General features: G+C 30.7%; 2 protein-coding genes across 2 annotated transcripts in view; both read right to left on the reverse strand.

Annotated features, from left to right (window-relative positions):
- LOC107452389 (zonadhesin-like) overlaps nt 1–19764 on the reverse strand; it is a 547551-nt gene that overhangs the window by 402588 nt on the left and 125199 nt on the right. The window lies entirely within an intron of this gene.
- The window catches only part of LOC107453577 (O-acyltransferase like protein), a 37308-nt gene that overhangs the window by 7658 nt on the left and 9886 nt on the right, over nt 1–19764 (reverse strand). Inside the window, exons 3-13 of the mRNA XM_043047163.2 lie at nt 18126–18243; nt 17935–18028; nt 13096–13181; nt 11999–12175; nt 7619–7712; nt 6455–6547; nt 4533–4698; nt 4036–4115; nt 2361–2483; nt 952–1072; nt 44–227 (exon numbers count right to left, since the gene is read on the reverse strand). Of these exons, the coding sequence (XP_042903097.1) occupies nt 44–227; nt 952–1072; nt 2361–2483; nt 4036–4115; nt 4533–4698; nt 6455–6547; nt 7619–7712; nt 11999–12175; nt 13096–13181; nt 17935–18028; nt 18126–18243 (1336 nt within the window). The remainder of the gene's footprint in view (nt 1–43; nt 228–951; nt 1073–2360; nt 2484–4035; nt 4116–4532; nt 4699–6454; nt 6548–7618; nt 7713–11998; nt 12176–13095; nt 13182–17934; nt 18029–18125; nt 18244–19764) is intronic.

Genomic DNA, 19764 nt, shown 5'->3' on the forward strand with positions numbered 1-19764 from the left:
TTCAAAATAAAAAAATTTATTGATAAGCATATCAATGACTTACCTCCATGTCCAGTACAACAACAGAATAACATCCAAGCAACACCTGCTCCCCAGATAGTTCGCTGGAGAGCAGCAAATATTGATGTTTCTAATAAACCAGGCGTGTAATATCGCCAGACAATTGTCCACAACATTGTATATGCACCACATAAGACAGCTATAAACCAACCAAGTATCTGATATTTCTGTTAAAGAAATAAAATGAATAATAATTTATATTTCTAAAAAAATTAAAAGTTACCTTTACCCTTAGATATATTTCTTGGAGAATATCCATGAATACAGATATTCGAAATATTTCTACAATGCTTTTATGTATTTTTAAGAAATTTCAGAAAGTGTACCTTACATATTTTCGTAACATAACTGTCCAGCAGTTGACTGAAAGTGAAGACACGGTTAAGAGTAGAACAACGAAGGCAAGCATCGCTGACTACTGTCAGTAAGCGGGTGGGTGAGCACTTGAGAAAAAACTGAGGTTACGCGGTATCGGTTCTCGTTAAACTACTCCACCGTAAAGTGTTTGACCTCGCCCACAAGTCTTCGGGCTACCAAATCAGTGGAGCCATCCCCTCTGCTGAAGATCAAGATTGATGAGAGCACGTCTTTGGATCATCCTCAGGGATGCTTCCCAGATTGTCGCCAATAGCCCTAGTGCGATGTAAATAAAGTAACTAACTACCAGTAACATAACTTGGTTACGAAGATAAAAATAAACAACTAACATTTCCTTTTTTTTGTCATATTCATAAGTGTTTTCAAGCAGTTTCAAAAACGTTTACATTTCTTCATATTTTCGTAACAAAACTGGTTTTTAGGATGAAAGATTTGCTTTCTTATAAATGGCACTTGATGAGCACTTCAATGGCTTATTCATGTTAGCTTAAAAGAAGAATTAGAATGACTTACTTTTGGTATTTTAATATCTTTTTTCACTGCTACAGCGTATCCCACAAAAACTCCTAGAAAATAGGGTCCTGCATGAGTTAACGGATTTGCTATAACTTTCAAGTATGACTCAGATCGAAAGCTGCAATGAAAATATTTAAGTAAATATGTAATAAATATTGTTTTTATCTGTTACACTGTAAACAGTTTCTTGTTGCATTTATAAAAATACTTTACCTAGCCTAATTCGGGTGAGGGGATTTTGAAACTGAAATTAGTGTTGTTCCTAAAACAACCAATTTTTTAGTGCCATTTTAATTTACTTTTTGTTTAAATGTAAGAGTTTAAAAATGTTGAATAGAACAGTAGGTCACCAAAATGTTGCTATGTACTTCTAAGAGAGTTATCATAAATGCTGCGAGAAACTTCTAGGGTAGTTAGGATATATCATCAGAATGGAAATTACATAGGAAGCTGTGCCCGAAAATGTCCTCATACGCTGTTAACTAAGGTTCATTATTATGACCTGTTCAGAAGCACACGAAGAAGCAGTTCATAAGGAAGAGTCACCAATGGCCTATGACATTTCCGGGCTTGGTTCGCATGCAATTTAAATCCCGATGATGCGCCTTAACGCCCGTAGAAGTTTCTCACAATATTTACATGATCCCATGGTTCGTATAACGTTTATGAACTTGTTTGTTTGTAAACTTATTTTTAAACTTGTTGTACAAAAAATAGACTAAAAACTTAAAGAAAATACTGTAGCTTAGAGAAGGAAACCAATTGCAGATTTTAAATTAGTGATTCGAAATTATCAAAGTTCTATTAAAAAAAAAGCACCTGCAACAAAAAACACAAAAAAAATTGTTCCCTGGTGCTATTATAAATTATCCCGCTGCAGGAGAAAAAAATGCTGCTTATTTGTTTGAATGTGCATGTAAACTTTTACCCGATAGGAAAATTTCTTGTAGCACATTGTTTTGAAAACACGTAGTAGAAATTCTACATGTTTTCAAAAATTATTTTCAATTTAAATTTGATGTTTGGTATTAATTTGGTAAAATATTACTAATTTCATTTTAAATTGGTGCTCCTTTTTTATTAAAAAACAAACGCATTAAGCAATATGCTGTCGGCGACTAACTTTAGAAATCCTACCTCTTGCCTGAAACTCCCCGAATACAAATGCTATGATGTAAACATTTAAAATATTTGGAATTTATATTTTTTTATTGGATGATGACGAACTAATAATAAAATCAGGGTATGATTTGTATTTTCTGTTACCAGGGAATTTACTTTAAAAGCTGTCACTTTAAAAATGTCACTCAAGGTAATTTAAATATCCCTTAAGAAATTTCATCCCACTCAGCTCTTCAACTATCAAAAACAATATTCTAGATTAAAGATAATTAAAAAGAACTTACTCTTTATCCATATACGAAATGTCTAGACCTGGTATTAGATCATATAGATAGGTCATTAATCCAGTGTATACTACAGAAGCAATAACAATCACTACGGTTATAATTAGTCCCATAGTTTGTGACCTAAAAGTAAATTCATGTTACGCAAGCTTAAGTAGAACACATTTCATAAGATGGCGAAAGTAATGAAGTAAATTAATGGGTAATTAAAAAATAAAGTAATGCTAAATAAATTACTACTCTTCATTTATCATTAGCCATGAAAAATCAATTCATGCAGTAAATCAGAGACTTTTAATTTCCTTTTGCTTTCATAACCTCAAAAATTGTAGTCCAACTTAGAACTTTGATACTCTCGCTGTCTAACAGTTTTTTTTACATAAAATTTGCATAAAAATTACTTTTAGCAAACCGTTTATCGTTCAATTTAGAAATCCTTAATGCAGCTAAAAGCATTTAATCGAATAGATCTCAATCATGTAATAATCGACCTTTATCGAATCTTAATCGAGTTGTAAACACTTAATCGAATTTCAATACGACTTTCTTAAAATTCGATTTTGCAGGAACTATTCAGCCGATTTCACTCAAATTTTGCATTTCGTTATGTAAAATTACACAATTTGAAATGATGTAAATTCAAAATATTTTCGACTGTTATTAAATAAAATGATAACAAATAATAAATATATGCTAAAATTTAGTTTTTGCATTTAATTATATTTCTATAAACGAATTTTCTAATTGTCTCCAAAAATTTTCAATTCCCTTAAAAAGTTCTCGAGATATGGCAAAATATGCAAAAAGGAAAGTTAACATTAAGAAATCCGAACTTTGAATCGCTCTCTTGACCAAAACATGAGAACTGGGAGTCGAAAATCCGAATCATCGCAAAAAGGTATGTTTATTCAAATGAAAAAGATTTTATCTTGTTTTCTATAACTTAAAATATCACCCGCACTAAATTAATTAGCATATTCGAGATGACTCCCTGGAACCATTAAGATAGAGTCCTAGAACGTGAAATTAGTCTCAAAGTTCATATGCAGATAGCGTTGCTAACTGAAAACTATAAGACAATGTTATCAGCTGCTTTTTAGACATAGAAAAAATATTCTAGAAAAATATATTCGCCGGCGTCTGTTAATTTCGACCTCAGTCTGAATTACTCTTTTTGCCTGCAAATAATTTTCAATTTTTAAAACATTGTTTTGTAGTTTTTCTCAGTTATTTAACATTTTTTCTTGACAAACTTTATTACGAACTTTGAAATTTGGTTAAAATAAATTTCAAATAACTTAGGCGAAGCACATCAAACTGTACATTTCTATATCTTTCTAGTTTTCTTAAATTCAAGTTTAAAAACATCGGCATTTTTCTTGTGTGTGTGCGCGCAGTTAAAATTACTCTGAGAGGAAAATACTGTTAGGAGAAAAATATTTTAAGTTTGCAAATGGCCATTAAAATCCCATTTGCGCTAATGCAAATTCTACATTTCACAATGTTTTGAATTTCTGTGTATATTTTTAACAAGTAGTTTTGAAATACACATACTGTCGGCAAAATTATTTTTCTTCAAATATTTCGTTTTATTAGTTTGAATTTTTATAAGACCCTGATATAAAGAAAGTTATCATAAATAAATAAACAACTATGCAGTTTATAATTTACTTACTTTAAAAGTGGCAAAAGGACTAGTAACGTAGAAAAATATAACTGAAAATCACAAGAGATGTACCAGGAATGTGTTAGACACTATAACAGATTAATAACACATTAGTTAACATACCGAAACTAAAAATATATTTTTATTACGCTTTTTATATCATTAATGCGAATAAGTCTCAGATTATGCATTATTTTTTCATTGCAAATTTTTCGCTTTAATAAAACAAGTGATTTCTAATGAATAAAAATGCTGCTCCAATTTAGTCCTATAATGGTGATTAGCTATAAAACTATAAAAATTCTCCAAACTACACACAAACATGTTTTCTTATTTTCAATAAGAAAAAGATATTTAAAAAAATATTTAAAAAAAAATATAAATTAGTTAATAATTAGATAAAAAAATATATAAACTAAACACCCAGAATTATAAAATTATCAAAACTTGCAATTAGAACAAGAAGTAATTAAATTTTGTGACATAGTTAAAGCAATAATACATACCATATCATCAAAATCGAAGAAATTATTAATAAATAGTAGATTTCTCCACCAGTAATTATTACAATTCTCTACAGAAAATTTCAAAGCTTCTTTAAAGTTAGGTCCAGAGCCCATAACAGAAGTCAGCGTTGACATTAGTATAATAAAATAGTACAAAGGTATAATTCTGGAAAAAAAATTATAGATAACTCACACCATAATTATTTTTTAATATAAAGTACAAAATCGAAAATGCACATAAACACTTAAATTTACTGCAATTACGTGAAAATGTTTATTTCAGTAACCATGTAATATTATATCCAATATATTAGATATATTCGATTAATTATTTATTATTAGTGGGCTGCGCCCAATGCTCGCTAATGCTCGCCAACCCCCGAAAATTGCAACGCGATCTTATATGGTTTGCTTCGCAAACCGAACTCGCTTCGCTCGCTACTGATAGGTACATTGCAAATGCACAAAATTCTAAGAATTCAAAACAATCATTCAATTCCATATAAAAACTTTTTTTTAAAAAAAAATTACATCTTTTTAGTAAATACTAAGTCATTAAAATAAATTTGAATGCAAATAAATGACATGTAATTCATTAAACCTATTAGAAATATGCTATAGTATAATTCGTGATATAAATCAAAAATCGTCAAATAAATTCGCAATATATTAATTCGTAAAAAAAAGCGCTTTCCACAAAATACTAAAATAGAGATCTATCGACAAAGACTACTCACTTCTGTCTAGCTTAATAGTATGAGATTGCTGATGCTCTCTGGTTATTTCGCTTGTATGTTGAGCCACCTCACCTAGATTTGGCATGTGAAATTTTTAGCGGCAATCATTGGTCGATTTTCTAGCGTTGCCATTCGGGGAGTTGTAATGCGGTTTTTTTTGTCGCCGTGTAAGAGAGATAGTAACGTAAACAAAACAAAGCAAAAGTTGCCACTGGCGGAAAAGAAATATAGCCAAAATTTGGGAGCAACGTAAGAGAATTATATATATTAGATACCAGATATACCAGATTTTTAAAGTTTAATTTTCAATCGAAATATCTTAGTATAGGCTATTCAGGCCAGAGAATGATGAAGAGAAAGGCATGAATGTAAAAGAAGAGGAAGCAATGAAGTATCATTATGACTTTATATCCAATATATTTTAAAAGTTAATTTTTAATCAAAATATCTTGGCATAAGCTACTCAGCAAGAAACGCACGAATGTAGAAGAAGCATTGAAGAACCGTCATGACGATATGACTTAAGAAGAAAATGTTGCCGCCAAAATCAGAATTTTGTTCGGTCTTCGGTTTCATGTCGTAAAATCTATGTAATTTGAGTCATATTATTCAGCATGAGTTTGGAGATTTTTTAGTCAGTTTTAGGGTACACTGTTATTCTTTTCATTGATCACTCTCCTGAAATCCTAGATTTATAACATAATAAAAAAAAATCAGCTCACTTGAATTAAGATTTTTATTTTCGTAAAATATAATAACTTAGTTAAAATCGAATTTATATCTATTTAAAATTTTAAAAACCTAGATTTCTGGTTAATACCAAGATCAGACAATTTCAAATTTAGTTGTAAAGAAGACAAATACCCCCCCCCACTCCAAAAAAATAAAATAACGTTTACTTTACAGTACCCCAATAACCGTAAAATCTGCTTTAAAACACGCAAGCCTTTAAGGGCAAAAAATTGTAACTCAAAAATATAATTACAAAGAATTATAATTCAAATAGAATATTAAATTCATTAAAAAATATACGAAATTTATAAGAGTTGATAATACAAATGATATGCTAACGTTGAATTTATTTCTAACAATCATGGAGCAAGGATCACATGTAAATACTCATACTTATGAAATATCTAATCAAAACTAGGAAAACAATACAAAATATTGAATTTAAGAACTTACCTCCAAAGTTTATACAAAATAAAAAGTTTAAAATCGAATTTTTCAAGCTGCATGTGGCACAGTTTGAGGGCCATATAGGTAATCCAGGCACCGCTATGAAAATAATATTATGTTAAAATAAAATAATACAAGGTATACTAAAATTGTACAAGTAAGAATATTTTATTAAAAATGTAATTTAATTTTGTGAAAGTTATTTTAAAATTAATTTACATCTAACATCTTTAACACCTTATATTCAAGTCAAATTATATAATATCGGATCTCTTCAGTATGATTTGATTATATTCACAAGCTTAACCGATCATTTATAACGATTCACATAAATCGAAGATAATTAGTATTATTCGTTTTTAATAGAGAATCATGATATAGGTAAAATAATTTTAAAATAAGTAGTAAATTCCCTCTACAGATTGGATTTCAGATGATTAGATGTGTCGGATAATTCAATTTGGATAATCAGGATACAACATTTAATGTTATTTTAAATCATTGAACTGCTGACCCATTTTGAGTTTACTACTAACAATTTTCAACTGCGTAGCCTAGTAATTTTGAACTCAATCCAGAAGACAAGGAAACTTCTAGACCAAGTATTGGGAGAAAATTTCCTTGGCGGAGACCTTTTTTTACAATTAACCCGCATTTGCATTACATGGAATGAAAAACCACATAAGCCACCCACGGCTGGCCTGACAGCAAAGGGACTCTAACCCATGATCCGTCAACCACTGAGTCCGAATGCGGAATTCTTATTAACCAACCATCCCTGGAATTCAGATCCGGGTTACATCATGGGGATGATAGAGCTCTAACTCCTGAGCCAACTGTGGCTGGCCCAGGATACTACATTCGAATTTGGAAAATTTCGAAATTCAACTTGATTTTGTTATGATTTTCCATTAATATTACAATACTTTGATTTTAAGAGCTTTTATGTCAGAGTTTTACGATTATTTTTATGTCAGTATATATATATATATATTTTTTTTACTTTTAATGTTTTTTCTCTTTTTTTAGGCAATGCAATATTATCAGTTTTTTCTCTCCGTGTCTAATTGAATTCCGTTAATTTCGGTACTAAAATATAGCACTAAATACATTTTTTTTTAAATTCATTATGCTAAAATTAATTACAAATGAAAATCAAAAATGAAATACCTTACAACCAAAAATGTATCTACAACAACATGGTTGTTCATGATAATTTGACCCATTGGATATCTCAGCATTTCATAGACACTCATAAGAGAATCTGAAACAATTACATGTAAGCTGTAATTAAATCAATAGTTATAATTCATTGCTACGTACTGTAAAAATTCTGGGTCAAGTTACGGTATAGAGTACTGGTAATTTGATTGCATCAATCTTAAAATCCAATTTATCGTAAGCTCTATTTTTAACGTAAAATATTAAGCGTAATTTTTGCAGTAAAACTTATTAAATTAGAATGTGTCAAAGACTGGCAATTATTACTGTAAGAATTACGGTATATCAGATTTTCTTCTTGATCCGTAACATGCTCCGGTAAAAATAGATTCAACAGTAAAAAGTACCGGCACCCTGAGCACCGGTACCTTTTACTATATTTTGATCCAATTCTTTTACTGTGTGAACCGAAAAAATTTCAAAAATAGTAAAAATTTCTATGAAAATTTTAACTGTATATGTGAACCTTCTCTCCGAAACTCGATTAAATATAAAATAGAAATAGAAATTCCATCGCAACTAAGCAAAAAAAATTATATCGGATGTAAAATCAAAAGTTTTAAATAAATAAGCTGAAATGTTTTAATTTTTTCACGGAGCTATTATGTTTTTATGAAATTTATGCACAATAACAACACCGAAGAGCCATTACATTATGACCACCTTGCTAATAACATGAAGGACCACCTTTAGCCCTCAAAATTGCTAGCACCCGCCGTGGCATTGATTCCACAAGGTGCTGATAGGTAGTCTGAGGTATCTGGTACCAAGTGCTCACCAACTGGTCCTGCAATTCCCTTACATTGTGAGAGGTTAGCGTGGCAGCACGAATTTTGTTTCCCAAGTAGGACCACGAATGATCTATTGGATTCAGGTCAGGTGAATTTGGGGGCCAAGACATGACTTGAAAGTCACTGGAATGTTCTTCGAACCAATCCATGACGATTCGACCCTTATGACATGGTGCATTATCCTGTTGGTAAACACCATCCCCCGCAGGAAAAACTATTGCCATGAATGGGTAAACCTGATCTGCAACTATGTTCAGGTGACTTACAGACGTCAGGGATGGTTCTATGAGGATTATGAGTCCTAATCTGCCCCATGAAAATATTGTTTCTATGCGAGAAACCATGGAAACCTGGGCGAGCCCACTGTTATAGATGGAGGGTAGTCATAATGTAATGGCTCTTCGGTGTATAATACAACATTTTAATATTATTTTTAATGGTACAACCAAGCTTTTAAATAAACTTGAAAAAATTACTAACTACACCATATTTATTAACTGTCGAATTTCAAATGTTGGATATTTCAAGAACCCAAAACTTTCACACGAGGATATTTTAGGGTGCCAATGTCTTACGAGGTTAAACGCAAACTTTTGTCTTCAAGATGAACTAAAAAAAATAAAATCCGTTAAATTAAAGTCTGTTTAATAAGGTGGCCATTCTTAAACAGTCAGAAAACTATAACCATTTTTCAACGCTATTTTTCGAAGCTCTGTCGATAAGGAGGAAAAAGCCATAGTTTAAGTACCTTGCACTTGAAGCAATGCGAAGATATTAAGCGATATATATAATCTTGCCGTGAAGAACTATAGCTGCTTTAGAGCAGACGAATAACTTAAATATTTCATAAGTAATTAAACTTTTTTTAAAAACCACCAATTTGGAGATATTTCCCCCCTAGATGAAAATTATCAAAATAACTGCCTTATTCTCAGTTATTTCAAATTTTTATAAGTCTAGGTAATGCAGCATTGGAGTAAGTTTTTAAATATTAAAGATTTAGACTACAAACGCTTATCTATTTTACAAAATTGTGGCTTTTCTCCATATTGACGTTTTGTGTCATTTTCAAAACAAGAGTAGACAGCACTGGCTTTAGATAGTCGAAATGTGACTTAACAGTCGTGAGTAACAGTTGCAAACTCACAACAGTTATAAAAATAGCATATTATTCATAAAAAAGGCATCATTTCACATTACGATGGAGCTTTCGTAAAACATCCTTAATGGTTTCAAATGCTTGTGCTGGCAACACAAAATCCATAGGAAAGTTCATTTTTGGTATCCATCAAAAATTTCTGTGACCAAAGAAGCATTAACACCTTTCAAAATGATTTTGCTATAAGCTGTGATAAAAAAATTCTTTATTTTACTTGTTGTCCCCTTATTATGATATATGCTTTTTTATTAACAAAACTTGAGAAAGCGTAACTTGTAATGAAAATTGGATAAAAAAATATCCAAAAGCTTTTCAATAAAACTCAACACGCTGAACAGTCATGCATTTTTTTCAGTGTTTTATTACGTAATTTACCATTATATAAGTATTTTATTGTGTATTAAGCGTCATTAGATCAATATTTTACCTTGTATAATGTATCATGAATTTTATTAATAGGTTATTATCAATTATTTTATTAAAAAAATAGAAATAATTTGGTTTTATGGAGGTAAAAATTGAAGAAGTATTAAGCAAAGTTTTATCGCATCTAGCACAAACTTGCCATCAAAACTACACCCTTGTGTAAATTAATTGAAACAAACTTTTTTTTCTTGTTTTTTAAAGAAGATGTTTTGGGGTTGTTTCGGTTACAATGGGGTTGGACCTTGGCAGCCTATTGACGGTATGATGCGTTCTGAGCAGTGCATTACTATTATGGGTAAAAAAGTTGTTCCAGAGTTGAAGAAACGATACCCTGATGGAACAGGGATTTTTCAACAGGATTTAGCTCCTTGCCATACGTCCAAAATTGTCAAGAAATTCATGTCTGAGAATCAAATTGAGACATTGGAATGGCCAGGGAACTCTCCGGATATCAACCCAATTGAGAATCTCTGGGCCATATGCAAGAATCGCCTATTAAATATAGACTGTACAACTATGGAGAAGCTAATCACGGCGTTAATATATGTGTGGTACAAGGACACAAATATCATAAATGACTGTAAAAAATTAGTGGAATCCAAAGTGTCGTGGAGATCATATTATGTACTAAAAATTTTTGAGTTTGTATAAATTTATTTAAAATAGCATTTTCTCTTAGTTTTCTGAATTTATTAAGTTTGTTTCAATTAATTTGCACAAGGGTGTACAACTTTATTTACAACATTTTTATGACGAATACTTTGAGTACTGAAAGTAGATCTTCTAAATGATCAGTCTGTGGCAGAAACGAATAAGTTATTTCTTTGAAAAACTGAGTGAAAACGAAATGGCTTTGCTACCAATTTCAAGTTTTTATACAAATGCAGAAATTACAAGTAAACAATTAACGTTTTCTAAAAAAAATTAGGTGACTCACATGAAATGTGTAAAGAAATTTTTATTCAAAAAAAGAAGTTATTCGACATCGTGCCACTCTACGATAAAAATTGTTAACATTCCATTTGAAATAGAGGTTACTTAAGTCCTATTTTACTGATTTAATATATATATATTTTAATTACTTTTCATAAAAATATTCATTTCTGCGAAATAACAATGAAACTTTCTTAAATGTTTAATTAAAATATCGGTTTTAGTAGTATGTTTAACTTCCTGAAACCGACACAAGCAAATGTTAAATGATTGTAATTTTATTTTTTATAACCATTTTAAAATTATATTAAAATTTTTATATTTTTAATTAAAAATCAAACTTTAGAAAAAATACTGTTACATGAGTTGTTTCTGTGCATTTCAATTTTTTTTTGTCGTATTCCTGTTTAGGCAGGGGGGGTATGGGTGTTCCTGTTTTTCAGTGGCGCCATTTATGGTCAGGAATTCGACTTCTGCCACGCCATTCACACAACCACAACCCGTTTATAGGGCGGATCACATTCACACACAAGGGAGAAAGGACTTAGGACATAGAACACACAGAGAGAGAAAGAAACATCCATGCCTTGCCCGGGATTCGAACCCAGGACCTTTCTGATGCAAGGACAGTTCCTTGCCCCCTACACAGGCCGGTCGGCGTGCATTTCAATAGCATAATCATGTAAAAGCATATTATTTCGAATTTTTATTTTTATGTATGTTAGGGATTACATTCATGAATTTCGGATTATTTATCAGTGATTTTTTCATTTGATTAAAGTATTAAATGGATCAATAGTTAAAAATGAAGTCTCAGTACTTTGGCGAGAGTAAGAGCTAGACGGTGAAAAACATTGATCACTATGTTGCTTAAAACTAATTAAAATGTAACGATTGGAGAAGGGGTTGAAGAATTAGAATATTTAAGGACGAATAAAATGTACATGCTGTACTAGATAACTTTGAAAGGTGACCAAACTGGTCACCAAAGACGGCTAATAATATTAAATTTGTACTTACGATACGTGTGCATCATAAACAATGGATATAAATATGTGTTTATCAAAGCAACCATCATAATTCCGAAAACTAAAATTCCGTGCATGCTCTCCAGCCTTTCATAAGAAGATTTAGTGCTGACCAAAGCTTTGAAATTCGATATCAGTGAAAATGTAAGGATCACTTTATCTCGTTTTCCTGAATAATAAAAAGAATTTAATTCAAATCATTAACTTTCACACTTAAAATGAAACAAAAAAATTTTTAGTCATTAAAAAAATAATGCAAAAAAAACTGATGTTGTAATATGTTACTTGATTTACTTGATATGTTACTTGATTATTCATTTCGAAAATATATAAATAGGAAATAACAGTCCACATGTTTCAAGCGCGTAAAATCAAGTACCCATTTTCACGATTTGTGAGATGTGAATGAGACGAAACAAAAAGAGTTTGAAATATAAAAAGCAATGTGTCCAACAAGGAAATAAAAAAATAAAAGTAGGGAATGAGACTAGACAAACCCTGAGTAGCAGAGAACAGAGCCACAGTGGCCGAAAGAACAAATCACTCAGCCACTGTGGTTTTATTGTTCGGTTTTTCCTCTATTTTTCTCCTTCAGCTAATGCGGATTTTACTAGGATTTTACCTCAATTTTACTTTTCCATTTTTTCGTTGGAAAATTTGCGTTTAATATTTCAAATCATTTTTGTTTCAAATATTGAATCTTTAAATCTTGAAAATGGACGCCTGTTTCTGAGCGCTTGAAACATGTAGACGTTATTTTTGAAGTCAATGAAGTTTTTAATCAAGAGATAAGTTACTACTTAGTTGGAAAACTTTTATTTTAAGACATTGCATTGGCTTTGAAGCTAAATAAAGTTTCTTATTTAAAAATAATTGTTTCCTATTTAAGAATTTGTTTTAAAAAAATTAAGGAAAAGAAATTCCACTGGTTGTTTTTTCAATATGAAGATCTAAAGGAAAACGAGAAAATATTTCTAAAAATCGAGAATATTCCTTTTCTTTATGTATATAAATTAAATTAAAAATTTTAAACTTAAATGTTAGAAAAATTAGGGGTGAATATTGCAATATTTTATTCAAAAAACTTACCATAACATTTCTTTTCTTTATTTTTTAAATAGATTTCATATGCCGTACTAAGAATCGTGATACCAAACAAAGCACTGCAAACAAGTCTAAAAAATGGAAAATTTCTATCAATGCTACGAATCGAAAATTGAATATCAAACTGAAATCAGGGTATTACTTGGTACATTTTATAATCGGTGATGAAACAATAGGATAAAAAAGTAACTGACATTATATGACGGAAACAAGTTAATAAAGGAAATAAATCGCTTATGATTTTAAAGAATTTGAACAATTCATGACATGATTCATGTAATTTATATATTAATAAATAAAAGGACACAATCTTTACTAATAAAAAATAGTGTGAAGTAATTCTGTATTTTAACGGCATTTTAAATTTACTGTAACTTTAAATCAGCATCATTTTTTGAACAAAGATTTCACAATATAAGAATTATTTTTCTTTGACGAATTTAAGATTCAACTAAAACAAACATGAGCAATGGCCGTATCGTAATCAAGGGGAGAGGAGAAGGAGCATTTTCCCGGGGTTTGGGACTGCTACGGGAGTGATCTAAATTTTTTTACCAAAAATATAGTGTTTAGGAATAGTAAATTACTTTTTAAAAGAAAATTGCAGAAAATTTCCTTAACAAAAAATCTACAATTTTACATAAAGGGTATGAAAAAATGAAAAAATTATACTATATAGTACCACAAACTATGAAAATATGGCTCTTTTTGAGGGGCTCACAATGAACTTAGTCCTGGCTCTCGTAACATCAGCCACTGCAATGACTTTTGCAATACAAGTCTTGCAACACAGAAAAATAGTAGAAAACAAAGCTTATGCAGATTTCTTTATTTTTTTGTAAATAATTTTGATTTTAATTTATTGAAGCTTACTTTAATTACAAATAATATCATAGTTATGCTAACACTCAATTCATCCGCTATGTTTTTGAAATTCTGAAATTCTGTTTTTAAAATTATGTTTTGATTCCAGTTGGCACCTCTGCTGCATTATAGAAGCTAACTTTAATTACAGTAATAAAATGGTAAAGCTACCACTCAATTCGTCCATTACAGTAGAGGGAGATAGAAATTTCTCATTAATTTATAATAAGTTCGATGCTGATTTAGCTATGTTTTTGAAATTCCGAAAATCTGAATTTGAAATTCTGTTTCCATTTATTTTCGGCACATCTGCTGTATTATAAAATCTAACTTTAATTACAAATAATATCATTGTAAAGCTAACACTCAATTCATCAATTACAGCAGAGGGAGATTGAAATTTTTCATTAATTTATAATATGTCTAATACTGATTTAACTGTGCTTTAAAAATTCTGAAATTCTGTTTTGATTCTAGTTGGCTCCTTCGCTGTACTCGTGCTTGTCACTTATGTATGATATTGCCAAATTTTTTTAAAGATTGTTTATCTATAATCAAACACTTGATGTAAATTTAAATATGCAAGTTTTCTTCCGTAACCATGCGTTGCATATGTAATTTATAATGTTCAAGTCAGCGATGCGTAACAACTCATCTATTTAAATGCAATGTTTTCCCCTTCATAAACAAAATTTTATTATTCTCTTTCCTTGAACTTCATCGCTGTTCAATTATGTTCCTTGAAATAAATGACCCTCAAAACATTTCTTTGTTACTTCTAACTTGTAACTTTAGAAATCAAAACCATGAGAAATTAAACAATTGTAATAAAATCGCAAAAATAAAATAGCATGCATGTTATACGTTAGTAACTCGTTTTTAGTATTTGTTGGTATGTTTCTGTATTGAATGCACTCTTCTCTTAGTTCCAAAACGAACGAATTTTTCTAAAGTAGATTTAAGATGGTGATTCAAATATTTAAGTGAATAACTCAATAATCATTTCGTACATTTCATTTTCAACTTACAAAAGGAACCTATCAGTTGGTAAACTCGCAAAATACGACGCAAATTTTTATGTGTTTGAAATGGTTTAAAAAAAATTATTGTTTGAGGTTAAATGTTGATTTGCTACATGAAGTGCTTGCGGCAACGGGATAAGCAATACTTTTTTTCGAAATATGATATTTTCACGTCAAACTATACCTTGGCAACTTTACGGTGGGTAATTTACAAGTTTCTGGAATTTCCACTAGATAGCAACTTAAAGCATAGAAACAACACATTACCTTCATCAAAGTCCAAGTGAATTTTACAGAAAAATGATTCCTTATAAACGCTTCTACTGCATTTAAATTTACTGATAACGAATAAAGATCGTTAAAAAACGAATTTAGGAATTAATTTTTTCATTAATTAATTTTTAATTATAATTAATTTAATAATAATGCATTTTACTTATATTAGAAACTGTAATAGCAATGTAAAAATGCATTTTAAATTAGAATGTCCATTTTCCTAAATTCATAAGCTTACATTAGCTTGAAAGAGTTTAGCAAGTATCATTTAAATTGAGGTAGTAGTTCAATATTTCTTGTTGTTATGACGACCGTTCATTTATATTTGTGTTTGACAAATTACATATTTTAATTACTTTTGATACATAAAGTGAAGTTAATAAATAAGTGTATGAAGGAAACAAGCGAATCAGATAATGGGCGAATCAATTTGTGAATAAAAAAATGCATTTAATGTTTTAATAATTCTTGATACACAAAGTGAAATAAATGAGTGAATGAATGGGACTAATGAATCAGATAATGGGAGAATAAATGTGCGAATAAGAAATAAGCGATAGCTCTTATAATTACTTTTGATACACAAAAGCAAAGTAAATGAGTGAATGAATGGCACTAGCGAATCAGACAATGGGCAAATCAATTTGCGAATAAAAAAACATGTACTAGTTGTTATTATAATCGATTTTGATACACAAAGTGAAATAAATGAGTGAATGAATGGGAATAACGGATCAGGTATTAGAAAAATCAATTTGCGAATAAAAAAAACTTACACCAGCTGTTATAATTACTTTTGATACACAAAGCAAAGTAAATGAGTGACTGAATGGAACTAGCGACTCAATTTGCCAATAAAAAAACATGCACTAGCTGTTGTTATAATTAATTTTGATACATAAAGTGAAATAAATGAGTAAATGAATGGGTCTAATGGATCAGGTATTAGAAAAATCAATTTGCGAATAAAAAAACTTACACCAGCTGTTATAATTACTTTTGATACACAAAGCAAAGTAAATGAGTGAATGAATGAAACAACTAACGAATAAATTTGCAAATAAAAAAACGTGCGCAAGCTGTTATAATTACTTTTGATACACTAAGTAAAGTAAATGAGTGAATGAATGGAACTAGAAAATCTTAGATAATAGACGAATCAATTTGCGGCTAAACAAAAGTGCACTATATAACTTCCCATATTTTTTTATTCATTTTCATCTTTCCGTTGCCATACAACCATTAGGTTTTTCACTGGAGTTATTCTAAGTCATATTTTCTATGTTCGAAAAAAATATCCATAGTGGTAATTAAAGTTTCTCAAAGCTACTAAAAATATTCAAATTTAGCTTCCATTTGAGCATAACAGAAACATTCCTAATAATTTTTGCTCCCGTACACAGTTCGCTGAAGTTAAAAACTTTTTCGGTGGATACGAATTACTTAAGACATCAACTTTTTCTCGATTTTGCTACCATTTTAAAAATATTACCTTGCGACCTATCTACTAACGCGTTGCAAATGCTCTGGTCAGCTCTTTTTTTCTTTCGAATTTAGCTCGGCAAAATTTAAATTTGTAAAATGATTTACTGTTTCAATAACGAAACTACATGTTGTTGTAGTAGACCATTAAGGCAAGGGGGAGTGATAGTGCTTGCTTTCCAGTGGCGTCATCTATGGCCAAGAATTCAGCTTCTACCACACCCATACGACGCACCCGTTTACGGGGCGGACACATCCTTACATCCATTCATTCATCCACAAATCGTAATTTTCACCTAAACCAGAGAACGATCAATCTCCAATTCAGTACCCCCTGAGGTATAATTTGTTAAGGCAATATGAAGGACTTTGTGACCAGACAGATTTAACATGCACCAGTCAAAATTTACTACACTGGGAGTTTTTGGCCACCCGGATTCGAACTTTCGTTCTCACGAACGTGAGTCCAGCGCTCTGCCAACCAGGCTATCTCGGTTCCAATAAAAGTACATGAAATAACGAAATCCATTATAAGATTGCGAAACCTTGCCCTGTTTTTATTTCAATTGTGTATTACGCCGTGTATTGTAATTTTACGATGATTTCTTTCTGTACATAGATGCGTATTCACTATAATCACATTCGAAAAATTGAGGTTACCCACAAAATCGAGCAATATTTAAATATTATCGACTTTCCTGCGACAAGAAATGCCATAAATATGGCCAGAAATCGCACTCTTATTAGTTTACAATAGATTCATCAAATTATGCTTTTGATGAACAATCCTTTTTCGCGTAATCTATCCCAACAAGGTGATTTAGATACATAAAAAGTTCATTTTTATTTCTTATTTTAATTACTTACTTTAGGAAGTTACACTGATTCTGCTACGAAAAAAACTATCCAATGTGTAGAGGAACAGTACATGCACTACAAACCAGTGAAATGTGAGATATTTATTATTTAACTTTTTAATTTCTTACATATCCGGATCTTAACGTGCTTTAAAGAACTAAAGCTGTCAACAATATTGTATACTTTTATTTCATTTTTGTCAAGTTTTCTAAGAATATGTATCAAAAGAGTCCTTACAAATATTTTCCCTCGTTGTAAAACATGTTACTACTAAGAACAAATTAATAAAATATAAAAAATAGTGAGAGAAAAAGTAACTTACACAGCGATCATATGAACTAGTGAGTAGTGAGCAGGTTCTTTAATTTCACAATATTTGACAGTAACATCAGCTGATAAAAACAATTTATTCGCCACTAGAAATATAAAAAAAAATAATTAATAAATATATCTTTTGGGCGATTATTTTCATTCTAATTCGTAATGAGTTGTAGAAATAAAGTTTTGGCTCACTTGTTTTCACGACTTGATCAATTTCATCTAAATTGCAGCCAGATGGAAGACACAGCCCAACTTTATACGGGAAGGTGTAATAAATGGCAGCCTTCTTCGCTAGGAAATTCATTACTTCCTGAAAAAGGTAATAAATAAAATTTTAAATTATCAATGTAATTGAATAAAAAAATTTTTCTGAATGTTTTGTTTTCAAATTAAATACAAATAGCTCTTAAAAACAAGTACACTTTAACCCTAACATACAAAGGATAATGCGTTGCTACTATCAGAGCATATCAATACTACAGACTTCCCGGTCTTACTAAAGAAAGAAAGCTCAAAATTCTTCTTAAAATTTTGTTGCTGCGAGCGTAATTTCAATTTCAAGGGGAATTTTTCATAATTTTATTGAAAACTAGCTTATGGGAGGTGTGAGGGAAAAAAATAGGTAACTGCGAGTTGAAATTTGGCTTCTTTCAAAATGTTTTTAAAACACTCCTATAGGTCAATTAGTTTAAAAATTGTATGAGGAAAAACAATATCGAGAAACAATCTAAGTTTGCTATAATTCACATAACCACGGAATGAAAAAAAACTGCAGAACTGTAACGCCAACTATTGATAATACATAACTGAAATAACCGACAGAAGCTTATGTTTCGAAGGCAATTGAATAGATTCTAGTTCTGTCCCTCTTGCTATTTATATGAATTCTTATAACACTTTCAATACCGAACTGTTTGGTGAACATTTCTTCCAAGTAAAATGTCCACTTAATTCTATGCTACCTTTACTTTTGGAGGCCATAGAGAATTTTATTTTATTTTAAACCGACGTTGAACAGCAGCCGACCCAATTTTAGGTTTACGACTGCCAATGTTCAACTCCGTAACCTTGTAATTCTGAACCCATTCCAGAAGACAAAGGAACCTCCTGGATCAAGTATTGGGAGAAATTAGCCTTCGTGGAAGACTTTTTGATTTAACTAACCTGAAAATGAGTTACATGGAGAGGAAAAACTCCCTCGGTAAGCTTCAAGGCAAGGAGTCTCTAACCCATGATCCGTCTACCACTGAGGATATCTTTACGTTGGTATTGTGGTCGGTGCGATTCGAACCCGCTTAACTTGAGCTACGGATTTATTAATCTGGTCTGACGGAGTCAGACCAGATCAATAAATCCGTTGACATTTAGGAAGTCCGAAACTAAGCGGGGAGAGGAATGAATGTCGTTCCAGTCCTGCCCTAAACAGTTCAAGATATTCTCAGGTGATGCCTGGCTTTGCAGTGCCGTAGCGAGCTAAACTCGCGCCCGGGGCACAATACCTTTTTAGCGCCCCCCCCCCCCTCGAAAACCATCTAATATTATAAGTAAAATATACTCGCAAAGTAATAAATAAATTAAGTAAAATAAATAAAGTCATAGGCTCAAGCTAGGCATTAAATTTGAGACAAAAAATGTAGTTGAGAAAACAAGACTAGATTTTGAAATGTATATGATCATCTAGAATTAGTTCAAAAGATACCTATTATTTATTTTACATATTTATAAAGAAATATTTTAAAAACACGCAGCTTTAAAACAATAAAAAAGTAAATATTTATTATCTCTAAGGAGATACATATATTTAATAATATGATTATAATACATTAATAAA

Source organism: Parasteatoda tepidariorum, chromosome 4 (genome assembly GCF_043381705.1).
Source record: "Parasteatoda tepidariorum isolate YZ-2023 chromosome 4, CAS_Ptep_4.0, whole genome shotgun sequence".
Classification (NCBI taxonomy): Eukaryota; Metazoa; Arthropoda; class Arachnida; order Araneae; family Theridiidae; genus Parasteatoda; species Parasteatoda tepidariorum.